This window comes from Lithobates pipiens, unplaced genomic scaffold, assembly GCF_037356315.1.
Source record: "Lithobates pipiens isolate NorthernLeopardFrog02 unplaced genomic scaffold, aLitPip1_a1.2 Scaffold_28, whole genome shotgun sequence".
Lineage (NCBI taxonomy): Eukaryota > Metazoa > Chordata > Amphibia > Anura > Ranidae > Lithobates > Lithobates pipiens.
Window position 1 is genome coordinate 221949708 of NW_027507789.1, and position 18444 is coordinate 221968151.

General features: G+C 43.2%; 1 protein-coding gene across 2 annotated transcripts in view; it reads left to right on the top strand.

Moving 5' to 3' along the window:
* Window positions 1–18444, top strand: part of SPO11 (SPO11 initiator of meiotic double strand breaks) — a 56255-nt gene that overhangs the window by 18707 nt on the left and 19104 nt on the right. For both annotated transcript variants that reach the window (XM_077458493.1, XM_077458494.1), the window contains exons 6-10: window positions 803–889; window positions 3040–3076; window positions 14678–14787; window positions 14879–14978; window positions 17652–17689. In XM_077458493.1, the coding sequence (XP_077314619.1) occupies window positions 803–889; window positions 3040–3076; window positions 14678–14787; window positions 14879–14978; window positions 17652–17689 (372 nt within the window). The remainder of the gene's footprint in view (window positions 1–802; window positions 890–3039; window positions 3077–14677; window positions 14788–14878; window positions 14979–17651; window positions 17690–18444) is intronic.

The following is an 18444-nucleotide window of genomic DNA, read 5'->3' on the forward strand; positions in this document are numbered from 1 at the left end:
TGGGCTTTAATTTAGTGAACACTGATCTCTGCTCCAATCACATGGAGCAGAGATCAGCATCACTAGTTGCTAGGCAGAATGGGGAAATGCTGTTTACAACGGCATTTCTCCATTCAGCCGCCCCGTGAGACGATCGCGGGTATGCCCGCGGCGATCGAGTCCGCGGGACCCACGACCGGACTCACGGGGGTCCCGACCAGCACGCGAGCGTGCCGCCGGCGGCAGGGCAGCATTAAAGATTGGACGTACCTGTACACCAATATGCCTGCCCGTGCCATTCTGCCGCCGTATATCGGCGTGCGCCGGTCGGGAACCGGTTAAAAAGTGGGAGGCGCATATACAAACTGTTGTAATTCCTACACCGTTCACCTGATTTGGATGTAAATACCCTCAAATTAAAGCTGAAACTCTGCAGTTGAAGCACATCTTGTTCGTTTCATTTCAAATCCATTGTGGTGGTGTACAGAGCCAAAAAGTTTAGAATTGTGTTGATGTCCCAATATTTATGGACCTGACTGTATAGTGTGCACCAGGCTAAGCCCTCGTTCACATTGACTTGCGGGTTTGAAATCATGCGACTTCATCAGAAATCACGCAAATTTCAAAGCTGTATGCCAGCGTGACTTGGAAGACATCTGTGTGGCTTCATACACAGATCTCTATGCAAGTCGCATTAAAAATCGCCAAAAGTAGTGCAGGAACTGCTTTTTCATGCTCGCATGCAGTAAATGTTTGTTGAATAACAGAACGTCAAGCTTTATAGATATGCCCCAATCTGTGCGTTTTTTTTCTTTCTTTTCAGCTATCTACCTCCAAAGGCTGCGTAGCTGGGGATCTGGTGTTCACAGAAGAAGACGGGACAAGGGTGATCTGCAACTCTACTTCCTCGGTATGTACAGTACAGATTACACAGCTGAAATCCTTGGTACCCCATGACTGTCTCCCAGCCATGCTGTATATGTAAACCCTGAGGCCCCTTTCACACGTATGCAACTTGTCCTGCGACTTGGGACTGCAAAGTCACAGGACAAGTCTTACCCCATGATTTCCAATGAGTATCGTTTATATCTGTGCGTCTTTCAGTCGCAGCGACTTCAAAGTAGTCCCTGCACTACTTTGATGCGACTTGAGGTCCATAGACCTCAAGCTTGCACAGGCATTGCTTCAAGTCGCGGCAAAAATCGCTGCAAAGTTGCTTGACTTTCAGGTTGCACAAGTGTGAAAAGGGCCTAACTGAATAATGTTTAGTTTTCTTAACCACTTCAGCCCCAGGAAGATTTGGCTGCTGAATGACCGGGCCATTTGTTGCGATACAGCACTGCGCCGCTTTAACTGACAATTGCGCTGTCGTGCCACGCTGCACCCAAACAAAATTGACGTCCTTTTTTTCCCACAAATGGAGCTTTCTTTTCGTGGTATTTGATCACTTCTGCGGTTTTTATTTTTTGCGCTATAAACAAATAAAAAGAGACAATTTTGAAAAAGGAGCAATATTTTTTTACTTTTTGCTATAAATAAATACCCCCCAAAAATATATAAAAAACAATGTTTTTTTCCTCAGTTTAGGTTGATATATATTCTTCTACATATTTTCGTAATAAGTGTATATTGATTGGTTTGCGCAAAAGATATAGTGTCTACAAATTAGGGGATAGATTTATGGCATTTTTATTATTATTATTTTTTATTAGTAAAGGCGGCAATCTGCATTTTTTATCGTGACTGTGATATTATGGCGGACACATCGGACACTTTTGACGCTATTTTGGGACCATCGCCATTTATACAGCGATCAGTGCTATAAAAATGCACTGATTACTGTGTAAATGACACTGGCAGGGAATGGGGTTAACCACTAAGGGGCGATGAAGGGGTTAAGTGTGTCCTAGGGAGTGATTTTAACTGTGGGGGGAGGGGCTGCCTAGAACATGACAGCGATCACTGCTCCCGATCACAGTCGCGTTCCCGGGACCTGCGGGCACGCTCCGGCTGTAGCCTTAAAGAGGACAGATCTTAAAAGATGACAGTATTCAAAACAGCCAAACTTGGCGGTCACAGGAGTGCAGAACGAACTGATCCACAGCCAAAATAGCTTTCCCTGTACTTCTCCTTTAAAGTGGTTGTAAACCCTTACAAACCACTTTGACCTACAGGTAAGCCTAGATTAAGGCTTACCTGTAGGTCCAAGAAATATCTCCTAAACCTATACGGTTTAGGAGATATTTGTCCGAAGACAGGCACCGCTGTCTACGGCGCATGCGCCGTAGACAGCGGTGCGCAGGCGCACTGAGCGCGGCATCGTCAATGACGAAGATGCCGCGCGATGTCGCGCGTGTCGGCTCCCGTGCGCATGCGCGGGAGTGACGTCATTGCGGCTTCGCTGAATGACAGCGGCCGAGCTGCGAGACCCCACCGAGAAGATGGATGCACCGGACTACAGGGGACAGCGGTGACTTCGCTGGCTCCTGTGTCAGGTAAGTGACACATAATAGGCTACTATGCGATGCATAGTAGTCCATTATGCTTTACCTTTGCAGGGAATGAAAGAGGAAGTAAACCCATCAGGGTTTACTTCCTCTTTAAATGTGCATGATAATGTGTAATGTGTGCTGATTTTTACTAAATGTCTCTTTGTTTCCTATACTTGTTTTGCAGGGATAGGAAACAGAGAGATCGTTCCCTCTGTATAGAGCTCTGTGTTGATTATCAGCACAGAGCTCTGGGCTGTGATTGCACACAGCTGATCAGTAGGTCCCAGGCATGAATCATTGGCCCGGGATTTGCTGACAGATTCCCGCTGTGTACAATCACAGCCGATGTCGGTGGGGGAGGGCCCTAAACCTGGAAGCAGGCAGCGGTGTACCGTACGGGTATAACGCTTTGCCTGTGCGGGTCGCCCGTGTGTGGTACATTGCAGGTGGGCAGTCCTCATGACAATTCTGCTTGTAATAAAACAAAAACAGTGCCTGAGTGGAGTATTTATGAACGGGGGGGAGTTCTTATAAACCAGATCATAAAACCAATTTTCTTTTTTTTTAGGGTGTTCTCATTCCATCTAATGTGGACGGAATCCTGGGTATCCTTTAAGTGCTGCGGATAAACCAGGAGTGAAATTAAAACACCCAGAAGCCGAGGAGACCCCAAACCAAACAAAGTTGTGCGGAAAAAGACACCAGCCACCTCGGCTTTTCACATACATCTCACAAAAGTGAATACACCCCTCACATTTTTGTAAATAATTTCTTCTATCTTTTCATGTGACAACACTGAAGAAATGACACTTGTCTACAATGTAAAGTAGTGAGTGTACAGCTTGTATAACAGTGTAAATTTCCTGTCCCCTCAAAATAACTCAACACACAGCCATTATTGTCTAAACCGCTGGCAACAAAAGTGAGCAAACCCCTAAGGGAAAATGTCCAAATTGGGCCCAATTAGCCATTTTTCCTCCCCGGTGTCATGTGACTCGTTAGTGTTCTCACTAACTCATACTGGTCACTGGAAGTTCAACATGCCACCTCATGGCAAAGAGCTCTCTGAGGATCTGAATAAAGAATTGTTGCTCTATATAATGATGGCCTAGGCCAGTGATGGCGAACCTATGACACGCGTGTCAGTGCTGACACGCGTAGCCATTTGGGGTGACACGCACAGGATTTCATGCGATTCATCCTCGGCTCCTGCACGGCCGCCGAGGATGAAAGAATCTGTGCTGGAGGAACGCGGGGGGGGCGGGACGTGTGATCTCCCCCGCCCACACTCACTTACTGTATCGCCGCCGCCCCTTTCTGAGCGCAGGGGCTGCTGGTAAGGCGTGCGTGCCGTGCGCACACACGTCATTAGCGCGGCGAGGGAGGACCCGCAGGAGAGGAGCGCGGGAACAGTGCGCGCCTCTCTCCAGTCAGGCCAGCACAGAGAGTCTACTCCTGGGACTGTCAGTTACGACCGCACCACAGCAGGGAACAGCGGAGTGCCAACGGGAACTGTGAGCGTCATTAGCAGCAACTATTGGGGTGCCATGGACTTGCCCACAATAACTGAGATAAGTGAGGGGGAGGTTGTGTTAGCTTGTTAGGCTAGTTAACCCCTAATTGGCTATCTATAATTCTATCTGCTGTCACTGGCCCACTGATGGAGCACCCAAAAAATAAAAAACAAAGGTTAAGTAAAGGGAGTGGTAGTAGCAGTGGCCGACCCTTTCAAGAGACATGGAGCGAGATGTATGGCATTATAGAAAAAAATGGCAGATCATTTTGCGTTCTATGTACTGAAACGGTAGTTAGCAGAACGTGGAATATAAATAGACATTTTGAAACTAATCATTCCCAGCTCTTGGAAAAAAGTGAGGATGATAGGAGGGAATACATTTCCAGGAAGCTACACCTTTATAAGAGCCAATCTAACTCCATCCTTAAGTTTATAAAAGGCTCTACAAATTTAAACTCTGCAAGTTTGAGCATTGCTCACTCCATAGCTCAGCATGCAAAAGCGCTTAATGAGGGAGAATTTATTAAAGAAACTCTCCTAAGATGTGCGCCAGTTCTATTTCACGATATGCAGAATAAAGATGCAATTATTAGGAGAATATCTGAGTTACCACTCAGTAGAAATATCATAAAAGACCGAATAATGAGACTGAACACAAACGTACAACAGCAATTAAAGAGAGACATAAGGAATTGTAAATATTTTTCCATCTCTCTTGATGAAACTACTGATGTCACATCGCATGCTCAGTTGGCCATTATTGGTCGATATTCTGATGGTCACACAATGAGAGAAGAGTTGATAAAGTTAGTATCAGTGCCAACAAGTACATCAGGAAGCGAAATATGTAAGGTTGTTATGCAAACATTCTGCGACCTAAGCATTGATATATCTAAAGTTGTGTCAGTGGCGACAGATGGTGCCCCAAACATGGTGGGGAAAAACGTTGGATTTGTGAAATTGTTTACAGAAGCTATTGGACATGCGATTGTGCCTTTTCATTGTATTATCCATCAGGAGGCTTTATGTGCCAAGGCAGGATTCACTGACTTAAATGACTTAATGTCAGTTCTAACAAAAATAGTTAATTTAATAGCTGCTCGCCCCCTTCACAAGCGAGAATTTTCAGCACTTTTACAGGAGGTTGATTCCACCTACAGTGGACTGCTGATGTACAATAATGTAAGATGGTTGAGCCGAGGCAAGGTTCTTGAGCGCTTTGTGGAGTGCTTTGAAGAAATTAAGGTATTTCTTGAAGAGAAGGATCTGGGAAACTTTCCTCAGCTCAATGATGATAAGTGGGTCAACACCCTGATGTTTTTTACAGATCTCTCTGTTCATGTTAATGAACTGAACTTAAAGTTACAAGGTTTTGGCAAAAGTATTGATGTTATGTTTGGATACATAAAAGCTTTTGAAAGTAAAGTAAAAATTTTCAAGCGAGATGTAGAAACTAAAACGTATAAGTATTTTCCTCGAGTACAAAAGCATTTTGAGAAGGCCAGTGCAGCTGTACGAAATGAAGTGGAACTCTTGCATATGAAGTACCAGCATGTTTTAGACTCGTTACTTGACCAGTTTACTGATAGATTTAGTCAATTTAGAAGCCTAGAACAGACCATGAAAATAATTAAGTATCCTGATGTAGTAGTCTACAATAGTTTGGAATTAAATGGTTTCCAATGGATGCAAATAGATGATTTGGAGATGCAGCTTGCAGAATTTCAAGACAGCATCTGGGCTCAGGTGTTTGTTGACTTGAGGTCAAAGCTTGAGAATCTGGAAAGGGGCCGCTTGGAGAATAAAGATGAGTGCCACTACGAACAGGAAATTTGGAGTGCCTGGAACAGACTACCAGACACTTTTAGCACCCTGACAAATATAGCAACAGCTTTACTCACAATTTTTCCTTCTACGTACTTTTGTGAGACCTTATTCTCAGCATTAAATAATATCAAAACCAACAAAAGAAACAGATTGACAGATGAGGTTAGTAGCGCTTTCTTGGGCCTGAAGTGTACAAAATACCAACCTTCAATTGAAGATTTAGCCAATGAAATTCAGCAACAAAAAAGTCACTAATAGGCAGGTTAGTTAAAGAATTCGCCCTCCCCCTCACTTATCTCAGTTCACGGCAGGGCTGTGGAGTCTGCTGCTTCCAGCTCCACGTCCTCATCAACATGCCGCTCCGGCCCGTCCCCGCTATGAATATTCATAATCATCGCCCTTGCGTCACTAGGAATATTCATAGCAGGGGCGGGCTGGAGCGGCATGTTGATGAGGACGTGGAGCTGGAAGCAGCCGACTCCACAGCCCTGGTTCACGGCACCCCAAACAAGTTCAATAATATCAAGGGCAACATACGAAATTGACTGATGAACAAAGAAGTTACTAAGCAGGTATGTTAAATAATTTGTTTTTGGTTTATTAAATACAATTATATATTGCAATTATACATTTTTGTAGTTTAAACTATAAATTGCGCAAAAATTATGTTTTTTTGTCGAAGTGACACACCACGCGAGTTATGCTCGATTTTTTGCCGATTTTTGACACACCACGCCAAAAAGGTTGCCCATCACTGGCCTAGGCTATAAGAAGATTGTCAAGACCCTGAAACTGAGCTGCAGCACGGTGGCCAAGACCATACAGCGGTATAACAGGACAGGTTCCCCTCAGAACAGGCCTCGCCATGGTCCACCAAAGAAGTTGAGGTCACGTGCTCAGCGTCATATCCAGAGGTTGTCTTTGGGAAATAGACGTATGAGTGCTGCCAGCATTGCTGCAGAGGTTGTAGGGGTGGTGGGGGGGGTCAGCCTGTCAGTGCTCAATCCATACGCCGCACACTGCATCAAATTGGTCTGCGTGGCTGTCATCCCAGAAGGAAGCCTCTTCTAAAGATGATGCACAAGAAAGACCACAAACAGTTTGCTGAAGACAAGCAGACTAAGGAGATGGATTACTGGAACCATGTCCTGTGGTCTGATGAGACCAAGATAAACGTATTCGGTGTCAGATGGTGACAAGCGTGTGTGGGGGCAACCAGGTGAGGAGGACAAAGACAAGTGTGTCTTGTCTACAGTCAGGCATGGTGGTGGGGGTGTCATGGTCTGGGGCTGCATGAGTGCTGCCGGCACTGGGGGGCTACAGATCATTGAGGGGACCATGAATGCCAACATGTACTGTGACATACTGAAGCAGAGCATGATCCCCTCCCTTCAGAGACTGGGCCGCAGGGCAGTATTCCAACATGATAACCACCCCAAACACACCTCCAACACCACCACTGCCTTGCTAAAGAAGCTGAGGGTAAAGGTGATGGACTGGCCAAGCATGTCTCCAGACCTAAACCCTATTGATCATCTGTGGGACATCCTCAAATGGAAGGTGGAGGAGCGCAAGGTCTCCAACATCCACCAGCTCCGTGATGTCATCATGGGGGAGGGGAAGAGGACTCCAGTGGCAACCTGTGAAGCTCTGGTGACCTCCATGCCCAAGAGGGTGAAGGCAGTGCTGGAAAATAATGGTGGCCACACAAAATATTGACACTTTGGGCCCAATGTGGACATTTTCACTTAGGGGTGTACTGACTTTTGTTGCCAGCGGTTTAGACATTAATGGCTGTGTGTTGAGTTATTTTGAGGGGGCAGGAAATTTACACTGTTATACAAGCTGTACACTCACTACTTTACATTGTAGACAAGTGTCATTTCTTCAGTGTTGTCACATGAAAAGACAGAAGAAAAGATTTACACAAATGTGAGGGGTGTACTTACTTTTGTGAGATACTGTAGATTCACAGCTTCAAGAAAATGTAAAACTCTGTAGAAGGAAACAATAAATTTTAAAAAGCCAAGAATTTCCGGGAGTTACAAGGAACCCCCAACCACCCCCCCCCCCCCTCCCCCCGTAAACCAGCTGCTATGTCTATCTGTCTGCTTAAGCCTATCTTAAAGTGGTTGTAAACCTCAGACATGAAACTTGTCTCAGTCCAGAGCACTAATGCCATGTACACACGGCCGGACTTTTTCAACAGCAAAGGTCCGATGGAACGAATCTGTTGGACAATTAGATCGTGTGTGGGGGCTTCATCGGACCTTTGCTGTTGAAAAATCAGACAGACTTTAGATTTAGAACATGTTTCAGATCTTTCTGATGGACTTGAGTCCGGACGAAAAATCCGTTCGTCTGTATGCTGGTCCGACGGACGAAAACCGACGCTAGGGCAGCTATTGGCTACTGGCTATGAACTTCCTTTTTCTAGTCCAGTCTAGTCCAGTCGTACGTCATCACGGGTGAATCCATCGGACTTTGGTGTGATTGTGTGTGGCCAAGCCCGTTCGTTCAGAAAGTCCGTCGGAAGTCCGTTGGGAAGACCGTTCGACCTAGTGTGCCGGAAAGTCAGATCGTGTGTACGCGGCATAAGTGTCATTTCTGTCTGCTTGCCTCCTTCCTCTGCTATTATTGTGTATCTCTTCTGACAAGTTTTCCTGACACCAAAAGAAAAAATGGGGACAGGGGAGGGCACAGCCTGTGGTTGACAGCCTCAGCTCTATTCCTGTGTGTCGTGTGAAGAGTGGCGTGTCTCTTCCCTCCAATCAGCATTCAGAGCTCTCCTCACTGATGTAACTTCAGCTCTCCGCCTGCTTTCCAGAGCTGAGAGATCACGTGTAAATTCTGCACTTTGAATGGATGTAAGGGAAATATCGCTCTAGATAAACGGGTACAACTTATGTAGGAAGATTTGTTTCATCTCTGTGTATCACCTGTGGCCAGTCACTTTACTGGGTATATGTGAGGGTTTACAACCACTTTAAGGGTCCTCTGTGGTCTGGGTATTCCCATTTGAAATGTGAAGCCCTGATGAAGCAGGTTACATATAACTGTCATTATCTGGTACTCCTAGAGACACTTCAGTCTCCTAGAAGTGGTGCACCAAGTGTCCTGAGGCCAGCAAGAGGTAACCCCGGAAATTCAATTTTTAATCACATGACATTGTTTACTGAATTCATTGCATTCTATCTAGTTCACGCTACACTCTTGCACCATACCTTCTATTATTTGTACATAGAATGGGGGAAAATAATGATTTGATCCTCTGCAGATTGTGTAAGTTTGCCCACTTACAAAGAAATGAAGGGTCTATAATGGTTACCATAGGTGTATTTTATATGATAGAGACAGAATATCAACCAAAAATCCAGAAAAAACACAAGATACAAATGTTATAAATAAGTTGCAGTTCAGTGAGTGAAATAAGTATTTGATCCCCAAGCAAAACATGACTTAGTAGTTGGTGGAGAAACCCTTGTTGGCGAGCACAGAGGTCAGACGTTTCTTGTAGGTGGTGATCAGGTTTGCACATCTCAGGAGGGATTTTGGTCCACTTTTCTTTACAGATCTTCTCTAGATCCTTAGGGTATTCTTGGCTGTCGCTTGGCAACTCGAAGTTTCAGCTCCCTCCATAAATTTTCTGTAGGATTAAGGTCTGAAGACTTGCTGGGCCACTCCATGACCTTAATGTGCTTCTTCTTGAGCCACTCCTTTGTTGCCTTGGCGGTATGTTTTGGGTCATTGTCATGCTGGAAGACCCGTCCATGACCCATCTTCAGTGTTCTGGCTGAGGGAAGAAGGTTCTCATCTAAGATTTTACCATACATGGCCCCATCCATTGGCCCCTCAATGCGGCAAAGTCGGCCGCTACCTTTGGCAGAGAAACAGCCCCAAAGCATAATGTTTCCACCTCCGTGCTTGACTGTAGGGATGGTGTTCTTCGGGTCATAGTCAGCATTTTTCTTCCTCCAAATACGGCGAGTCGAGGTAATGCCAAAGAGCTCGATCTTGGTCTTATCTGACAACAGAACTTTCTCCCAATCCTTCTCTGAATCCTTTAGATCATTGATCTGCAATTAGCGGACCTCCAGCTGTTGCAAAACTACAAGTCCCATCATGCCTCTGCCTCTGGGTGTCATGCTTGTGGCTGTCAGAGTCTTGCTATGCCTCATGGGACTTGAAGTTCTGCAACAGCTGGAGGTCCGCTAATTGCATATCCCTGCTTTAGATCAACCTTTCTCAACCAGGGTTTCATGGAACTCTGGGGTTCCTCCAGAGGTTTCTAGGGGTTCCTTGAGCTGTGGCTAATAAACCACCTTTTTGATGGTACCTACAGACTTTCAAGGTTCAGCATCACTTAGCAAAGCCAGCAGCATTACACAAAATATATTTTTAGCTGTCTTTAACCACTTGCCAACCAGCGCACGACGATGTACGTCGACAGAATGGCACGGGCAGGCAAATGGGCGTACATGTACGTCCCTTTAAATTTGCTGCCCTGCAATCGGGAGCGCGCCACCGGCGGCGCGCTCCCGCGCTGGTCGGGACCCCCGTGAGTCCGGTCGCGGGACCTGCGGACTCGATCGCCGCGGGCATCCCCGCGATCGTCTCACGGAGCGGCCGAATGGAGAAGTGCCGTTGTAAACAACATTTTTCCATTCTGCCTAGCAACTAGTGACGCTGATCTCTGCTCCATGTGATTGGAGCAGAGATCAGTGTTCACTAAATGAAAGCCCAACCCCCCCACAGTTAGTAACACACCCCTAGGAACACTTTTTTTTTTTTTATTATTCTTTATTTAAATTTTTCATTTAAGTTGCGTACAAAACATAATCAAGTATTAAAAAAAAAAAACATAGGACCAATATACATTCATGTCTTTCAATTTTTCACATTATCCTGGTTTTCTTTCTTTACTTCTCGAGTTCTTCTAAAATATCTCCCTCCCACCCCTCTCCCCACCCCTACCGACCCATTACCTCGTTAAAGATCATAGATTGTCTAAAGATTTTCCAGTATTTCCATTTCACATGGAATCTCTTTCTTTCTCTTTCTTCCTCCATTCCCAGCCCTTCAATGCTGTACATTTCCTCAACTTTTCCTAACCATTCCTTTACTTTGGGTGCTTCTATTTCTTTCCATTTTTTCGGAATCAGACTTTTTGCCACGTTTATTAATGAGCTTGTAAGGGAATTCCTATACTCCTTAATTGGGGTATCTACTGCATGGAATAGGCATACCCATGGGTTCTCAGGTAACTGTATTTCAGCTATTACTTCTATATATCTTATTATTTCTCTCCAATACTCTTTAACCTCCTTAGCGGTAATCCCGAGTCTGGCTCGGGTTGGAATTTTAATTACAATAGCGGTAACCCCGAGCCAGACTCGGGCTTGCACCGCTCGATGCAGGGGAGGACACAGGTAACGTTACTTACCTTGTCCCCTGGATCCAGCGATGTCCGCCGCGCTGTGTGATCGAGCCGTCCTGCGCTCGATTCACAGTGCCGAATGCCGCCGAGCTCCATTCCCTGCGACGTTACGACGCACGGGAGCGGAGAACGGCGGCAAATTCAAAAATGTAAAAAGACACAAAACACACACAGCACTGTAATCTTACAGATTACAGTGCTGTAGTAAAAAATACACACCCCCTTTGTCCCTAGTGGTTTGTGCAATGCCCTGCATGCACTTTTATATTATAAATACTGTTTTTTACTGCCTGGAATTTGGAGATTGTCCATAGCAACCAAAACATGTCCCTTTTTCATTTTTTTTGGATTTGATTACATTATTGAATAATTTTTATTATTCTTTATTATATTATAAACTTTATCATACCCGGGATGTCCGCTAGACTCTGGTTTGAAGAGATTTCAGAGCGTTATTCCTAAGAATTACAGGACTACAAAATAAAAGCCAGATTTCCATGCAAAATAATTGTACCGCTTTCAGCACCTTATTCCAGACTGAATCATACCGCCAGGGAGGTTAATCTTGAGACAGTCCCACCATATATGGGCCAAACTTCCCGTTTGTCCACAATTCCTCCAACATTTCCCAGATTGTCCCTCCTGGTACTATGCCATTATATCTGGGGTCCTATACCATCTTACTAAAATTTTATAATTTGTTTCTATCGTCTTACTATTTTCTGTGGATCTGTGCACCATCTTCAATATTTTTTCTATATTTTGGTTTTCACCCCGTGCTCCTATCTCTGTCCGTGTTCATCCGATCCACTCTGCAGACGGATAGAAAAATAGGATTTTCCTCCGTCTGCATAATCGGACAATAGCGGAGGCGGACGATATCGGGTGTCTGCGGATATTCCGCAGACACTCGCTATCCTATAGGGATGCATGTATGTCCGTATTTTATCCGCAAACGGATGGATGAAATACGGACATAATGTCCGCATGTGTGAAAGGGGCCTAAGTAGGCAGGACTGACGAGCAGGATATCATCAACAGCTGAGTAACTGTGCAGAGAGATAGAAGCTGGCAATTAGCCGAAAGCTGAGTGGCCAGCTCTGAGAAGGAAGGGCTAAGCCAGCTCTGACAGACAACAGTGGACCATGCCTGTATAACTTGTGTTGAGATGGCCACTTGTAGTCTCCATCGGATGCCCATGTGACAACACAGGAGAAAAATTGGGTGATAGGGACAGGGTGTTGTCACCCCATAACAGGAAGTGCCTAAACAAGGTCCTTTATAGCAGGATCACCAGAAATGATAAGGTCCACATTTCAAATTTGTGGTAACATTTTAAAGCCTTATGAGATTTTAGTGATTGGGTTTAGAAGTTCTTTATAGCAAAACTGGGGTACACTACCAACATTGTAAGGAAGCTTGTTCGATGATTGTTATAGCTAAATTAGTTAACCACTTCCCGACCGGCGCATGCCAATGTACATCGGCAGAATGGCACGGGCAGGCATATTGGCGTACAGGTACGTCCAATTTTAAATGGCGCCCTGCCGGTCGGGACCCCCGTGAGTCCGGTCGTGGGTCCCGCGGACTTGATCGCTGCAGGCATACCCGCGATCATCTCACGGGGTGGCTGAACTAAGAGATGCCATTGTAAACAGCATCTCCCCGTTCTGCCTAGCAACAAGTGACGCTGATCTCTGCTCCATGTGATTGCAGCAGAGATCAGTGTTCACTAAAAGAAAGCCCAACCCCCCCACAGTTAGTAACACACCCCTAGGAACACTTAACCCCTACACTGCCACCCACTGGTTAACCCCTTCACTGCCAGTGTCATTTACACAGGAATCACTGCATTTATATAGCAGTGATTACTGTATAAATGACAATGGTGTCAAAAATGTCCGATGGGTCCCCCACAATGTTGCAGTCACAATAAAAATCGTTGATCGCCGCCATTACTAGTAAAAAAAAAATAATAAAAAAATTATTAATAAAAATGCTATAAAACTATCCCTATTTTGTAAACGCTATAACTTTTGCGCAAACCAATCAATAATCGCTTATTGCGATTTTTTTTACCAAAAATATGTAGAAGAATACGTATCGGCCTTAACTGAGGGAAAAAAATGTTTTTTTATATATTTTTGGGGGATATATATTATAACAAAAAGTAAAAAATAATGCGTTTTTTTTTCAAAATTGTCGCTCTATTTTTGTTTATAGCGCAAAAAATAAAAACCGCAGGGGTGATCAAATACCACCAAAAGAAAGCTCTATTTGTGGGAAAAAAAGGACGTCAATTTTGTTTGGGAGCCACGTCGCACGACCGCGCAATTGTCAGTTAAAGCGACGCAGTGCCGAATCGCAAAAAGTGGTCTGGTCTTTGACCAGCAAATTGGTCCGGTCTGAAAGTGGTTAAGCACCATTTTAAGGGGAACATTCTTCCTATTGACCACCAGTATAAGGGGCATTGTTCTATTGACCCCCGATGAATTGGTTTTAGCAAGGGTTCCTCGAGACCTGAAAATTATTTTTGGGGTTCCTAGGGTTAAAAGGTTGAGAAAGCCTGCTTTAGATGTTCATTGGCAACTTCAGATGGGCCTGTACACATGCCTTCTTAAGGGGGGGATTCACCATGTTTGGAGGAAGAAAAATACTGACTATGACCCTAAGAACACCATCCCTACAGTCAAGCACGGAGGTGGGAACATGATGCTTTGGGGCTGTTTCTCTGCTAAAGGTACAGGCCAACTTTGCCGCATTGAGGCGCCAATGGACGGGGCCATGTAATGTAAAATCTTGGATGAGAACCTTCTTCCCTTCAGAGCCAGAACACTGAAGATGGGGCGTGGACGGGTCTTCCAGCATGACAGTGACCCAAATCATACCACCAAGGCAACAAATGAGTGGCTCAGGAAGAAGCGCATTAAGGTCATGGAGTGCCCTAGTCTGTCTCTAGACCTTAATCCTATAGAAAATTTATATAGGGAGCTGAAACTTCGAGTTGCCAAGTGACAGCCAAGAAACCTTAAGGATTTAGAGAAGATCTCTAAAGAAGAGTGGACCAAACCTGGTCACCAACCACAAGAAACGTCTGACCTCTGTGCTTACCAACAAGGGTTTCTCCTCCAAGTACCAAGTCATGTTTTGTTTGGGGATCAAATACTTATTTTACTCACTGAACTGAAACTCCATTTACAGTATAACACTTGTATTGTGTGTTTTTTTACCAATTTTTTGGTTGATATTCTGTCTCTATCACTTAAAATACACCTATGATAGACCCTTCCTTCATTCCTTTGTCAATCATTATTTTCCCCTCTGTATAACACCTGAAACGTGTTGGCCTCACTGTCCGATATGAAGTAGAGAAAATGTCAGTTTTAATATGCGTTGTCCAGTTGTTGTACCTCCTTCACCCCGGAGACATGAGAACCCACGCCCGCTTCGTCCTCATTATTGAAAAAGACGCCACTCTCCAGCGGCTCCTCGATGATGATTTTTGCGGGAATTGTGGCCCCTGCATCCTCATCACGGTAAGATGTGACTTTTTTACCCCTGCGTTTTTTTACCCCTGGACGGACCTCAGGATCTGATTTCGTAACGTCCTGTATGTCTTGTTGCCAGGGTAAAGGAGTTCCGGATCTGAACACCAGGCTCTTCGTCCGCAAGCTGTGGGACACTTTTCAGATTCCGATTTTCACTCTGGTGGATGGCGACCCACATGGTACTGCAATCTGGAGTGGTGGTGTGATGTGTCGGTGAACGTTGATTAGACCAAAGCAAACACTATAGGATAAGGAAGGAGCAGAATTGGCAAATATAGACGTAGCCGTGCACTTTACTATTTCAAAGTCCTCATTGCAGCTTAAGGGGTAACTCTACTTTCATGGGAAAAAAATTGCAAATAAAAAAAATAATAACATAGCGTATACAATTACAAGTCATATTGTGAATGAATGTTATTATAAATTACTTTTCCTTTGCAGTCTGCATTGCTGTCGATTTCTGTAAAATGCAATATGGCCACCAGGAGGCGTTCCATACACAGATGGTATACAGTGCTCCCCCCCCCCCCAAGAAATGTAATTTCCTGCTTGTGGGATTGGCTTACTGATTTTCCCAGAAGTCTACACTAAGATACAAGTCAGATTTTGGGCATCCCCTGCAACAAAAAATTCATTTTTGGTGAGATACTCCCAATAGGAAATCATGTGCAAAGGGATCCGATGCCTCCCTGATGCCATCATTTTTGACGAAACATACGTAGGGCTGACCCTGTGACGTCACCGTGCATGTGCGAGTGTTTTTTCTCATCAAAAGTGGGGTTACTTTTTCAGCTACGAGTTGTTAGTGTTGTTATGTGATATAGTTAGCACTTGCTGATTGGCTGAAGAGCTGTCAAATTGAGGGGGGGGGGGGGGGGGGCGGGGGGCAGGGAGAGAATCCTGAGCCCTGTTTAACCTCTGACTGGATCAGCTTTTAGCTTACACAGGTTTTTCTTTCCAGCAGTTCACTGGAACAATGATGGAGGTTGGAACACAACAGGGAGTTTTTCCACTTGACCTCCAGAAGTTTTACCGCCTTCGTTACCGGGCAATTTTTTGCGATATGGCACTGCGTTACTTTTGTCGTGCGGCACTGTGCCCAAATTAAATTTATGTAATTTTCTTCCCGACAAATAGAGCTTTCTTCCTCTGTGTTTTATTTATTTATTTTTTGTGCTTTCAACAAAAAATGCCTGACAATTAAAAAAAAAAAAAAACAATATTTTTTGTTTTCTGTTATAAAACATATCCATTAAAAACATTTAGAAAAAAATAATTTCTTCATCAATTTAGTCACCTCTGCATTTTAGTTTTTTTTTTTTTTGCTCAATTATAAAAATGCAGAGGTGACTAAATTGATGAAGAAATTATTTTTTTCTAAATGTTTTTAATGGATATGTTTTATAACAGAAAACAAAAAATATATATATATATATTTTTTTTAATTGTCCTGCATTTTTTGTTGAAAGCGCGAAATAAATATAAATATATATATATATATATATATATATATATATATATATATATATATATATATTGCTTTCTGCTACATATCCAATAAAAAAACTAATATATAAAAAAAAAAATTTCTTCGTCAATTTAGGCTAATATGTACTTTGCTACATATTTTTGGTTAAAAAAAATCCCAATAAGCGTGTATTGATTGGTTTGTGCAAACCTTATAGCATCTACAAACCATGAGCTATATTTATAGAATTTAAATTTTGTTTTACTAGTATTAGCGGCGATTAGCGACTTATAGCGGGTCAGATACTGACACTTTTTTGGGGACAAGTGATACTAATACAGTGATCCGTGCTAAAAATGTGCACTGTCACTGTACTAATGACACTGGCTGGGAAGGGGTTAACATTAGGGGGCGATCAAGGGGTTAACTGTGTGCCTAAAATGTGCTTACTCACCGTGGGGGAAGGTGCTTGTACTATGGGAAAGCAGAGATGTTCCCGCTAATTTGCTGACAAGATACTGACAAGAGTGGCAATCCACCTACACAGGGCAGACCGCGCATTTTACTTCTTTTCCACGATCGACTGATTGGCTCCCGCTTTGTTTAATCATATACCTCCCAATATTTTAAGATGGGAATGAGGGTCACCTACTAGCAAATGTATGTAGGCATAGGACCCGCCCCCTGCCACACCCCCTTAAAGGAGAGTAAACCAAAAAAAAAAAATGTTAAATAAATCCACAAGGACTTTTTTTTTTACCACTACTATTCCTTTTATATTGGCTTTTAAAATTTACAAATGCAGCAATTTAGAAATCGGATGAAAGGTTTAGCTCTGGGAAACACTTTTTTGAAAGATAAAAAGTGCATTTTATATACAACTATATAGATCAGACCAAAATGAGGGACAAATGAGGGGGAAAGAGGGACGGAGGGACATTGCTCTGAATCAGGGACAGTTGGGAGCTATGCCAATCACAGCGGGAGCAGGCCGCCGGCGGGCACGCGCGCGCACGCTCACCCATTCAGTGGCCCTCGTCTCCTTCCTACCCTTCGATCCTCTACTGCAATCAGTCTTTTCAGGATTTGGCTCTTCTGGGAGTTGTCAGACCGCTACGTAGCCCACCATAGACTTAGCTGGTGAGTCCTGCAGTGACCGGGGTCGGGGTCATACTCAATTATGTATGTGAATGGAATGATTTGATGAGGAGGTAAAGCAGCAAAAAAAATAACAAAAATAAAATAAAACTCAAGCTGCTTAGTGAACTGACCCCATTGTGTTTTAGCAACAGGACAAAAAAATAACTTTTATAGTCACGTACCTTACTGTGACCGTCTTACCAGTATATTCTATATAATGTGACTGTTTTGTGTTTTTTACCAGGGATAGAGATAATGTGCATCTACAAGTATGGATCTGTGGTGAGTACTCTTAACCATTTGACCTCCGGAAGGTTTTTACCCCCTTCATAACCAGTGCATTTTTATTTTTTTTTGTTATTCAGCACTGCGCTGCTTTAATCACTTAAGGATCGGAAGGATTTGCCCCCTTAATGACTGTGCCATTTTTTTTTGCGTTACGGCACTGTGTCACTTTAACTGACAATTGCGCAGTCGTGGGACGATGTACTCTTTTTCTTTTTTTTCCTTCTCACATATAGAGCTTTCTTTTGATCACCCCTGCGATTAAAATTTTTTTGCGCTATAAACAAAAAAAGAGCGACAGATTGACAATTTTGGAAAAAAAAAAAAAAAAAAAAAAAAAATATATATATATATATATATATATATATATATATATATACACACACATATATATATATATATATATATATATTTATTTATTTATTTATTTTACTTTCTGCTATAATAAATATCCTATATATATATATATATATTTTTTTTTTACCAAAAATACGTAGAAGAATACATATTGGCCCCAACTAATGAATATATTGGGATATTTATTATAGCAGAAAGTAAAAAAATATATTTTTTTTTTCAAAATTCGCAATCTGTCTATAGACAGATTGACAATTTTGAAAAAAAAAAAAATATCTAAAAAAAATATATTCATTAGTTGAGGCCAATATGTATTCTTCTACGTATTTGTGGTAAAAAAAAAAAAAAATCACAATAAGCATATATCGAATGGTTTGCACAAAATGTATAGCGTC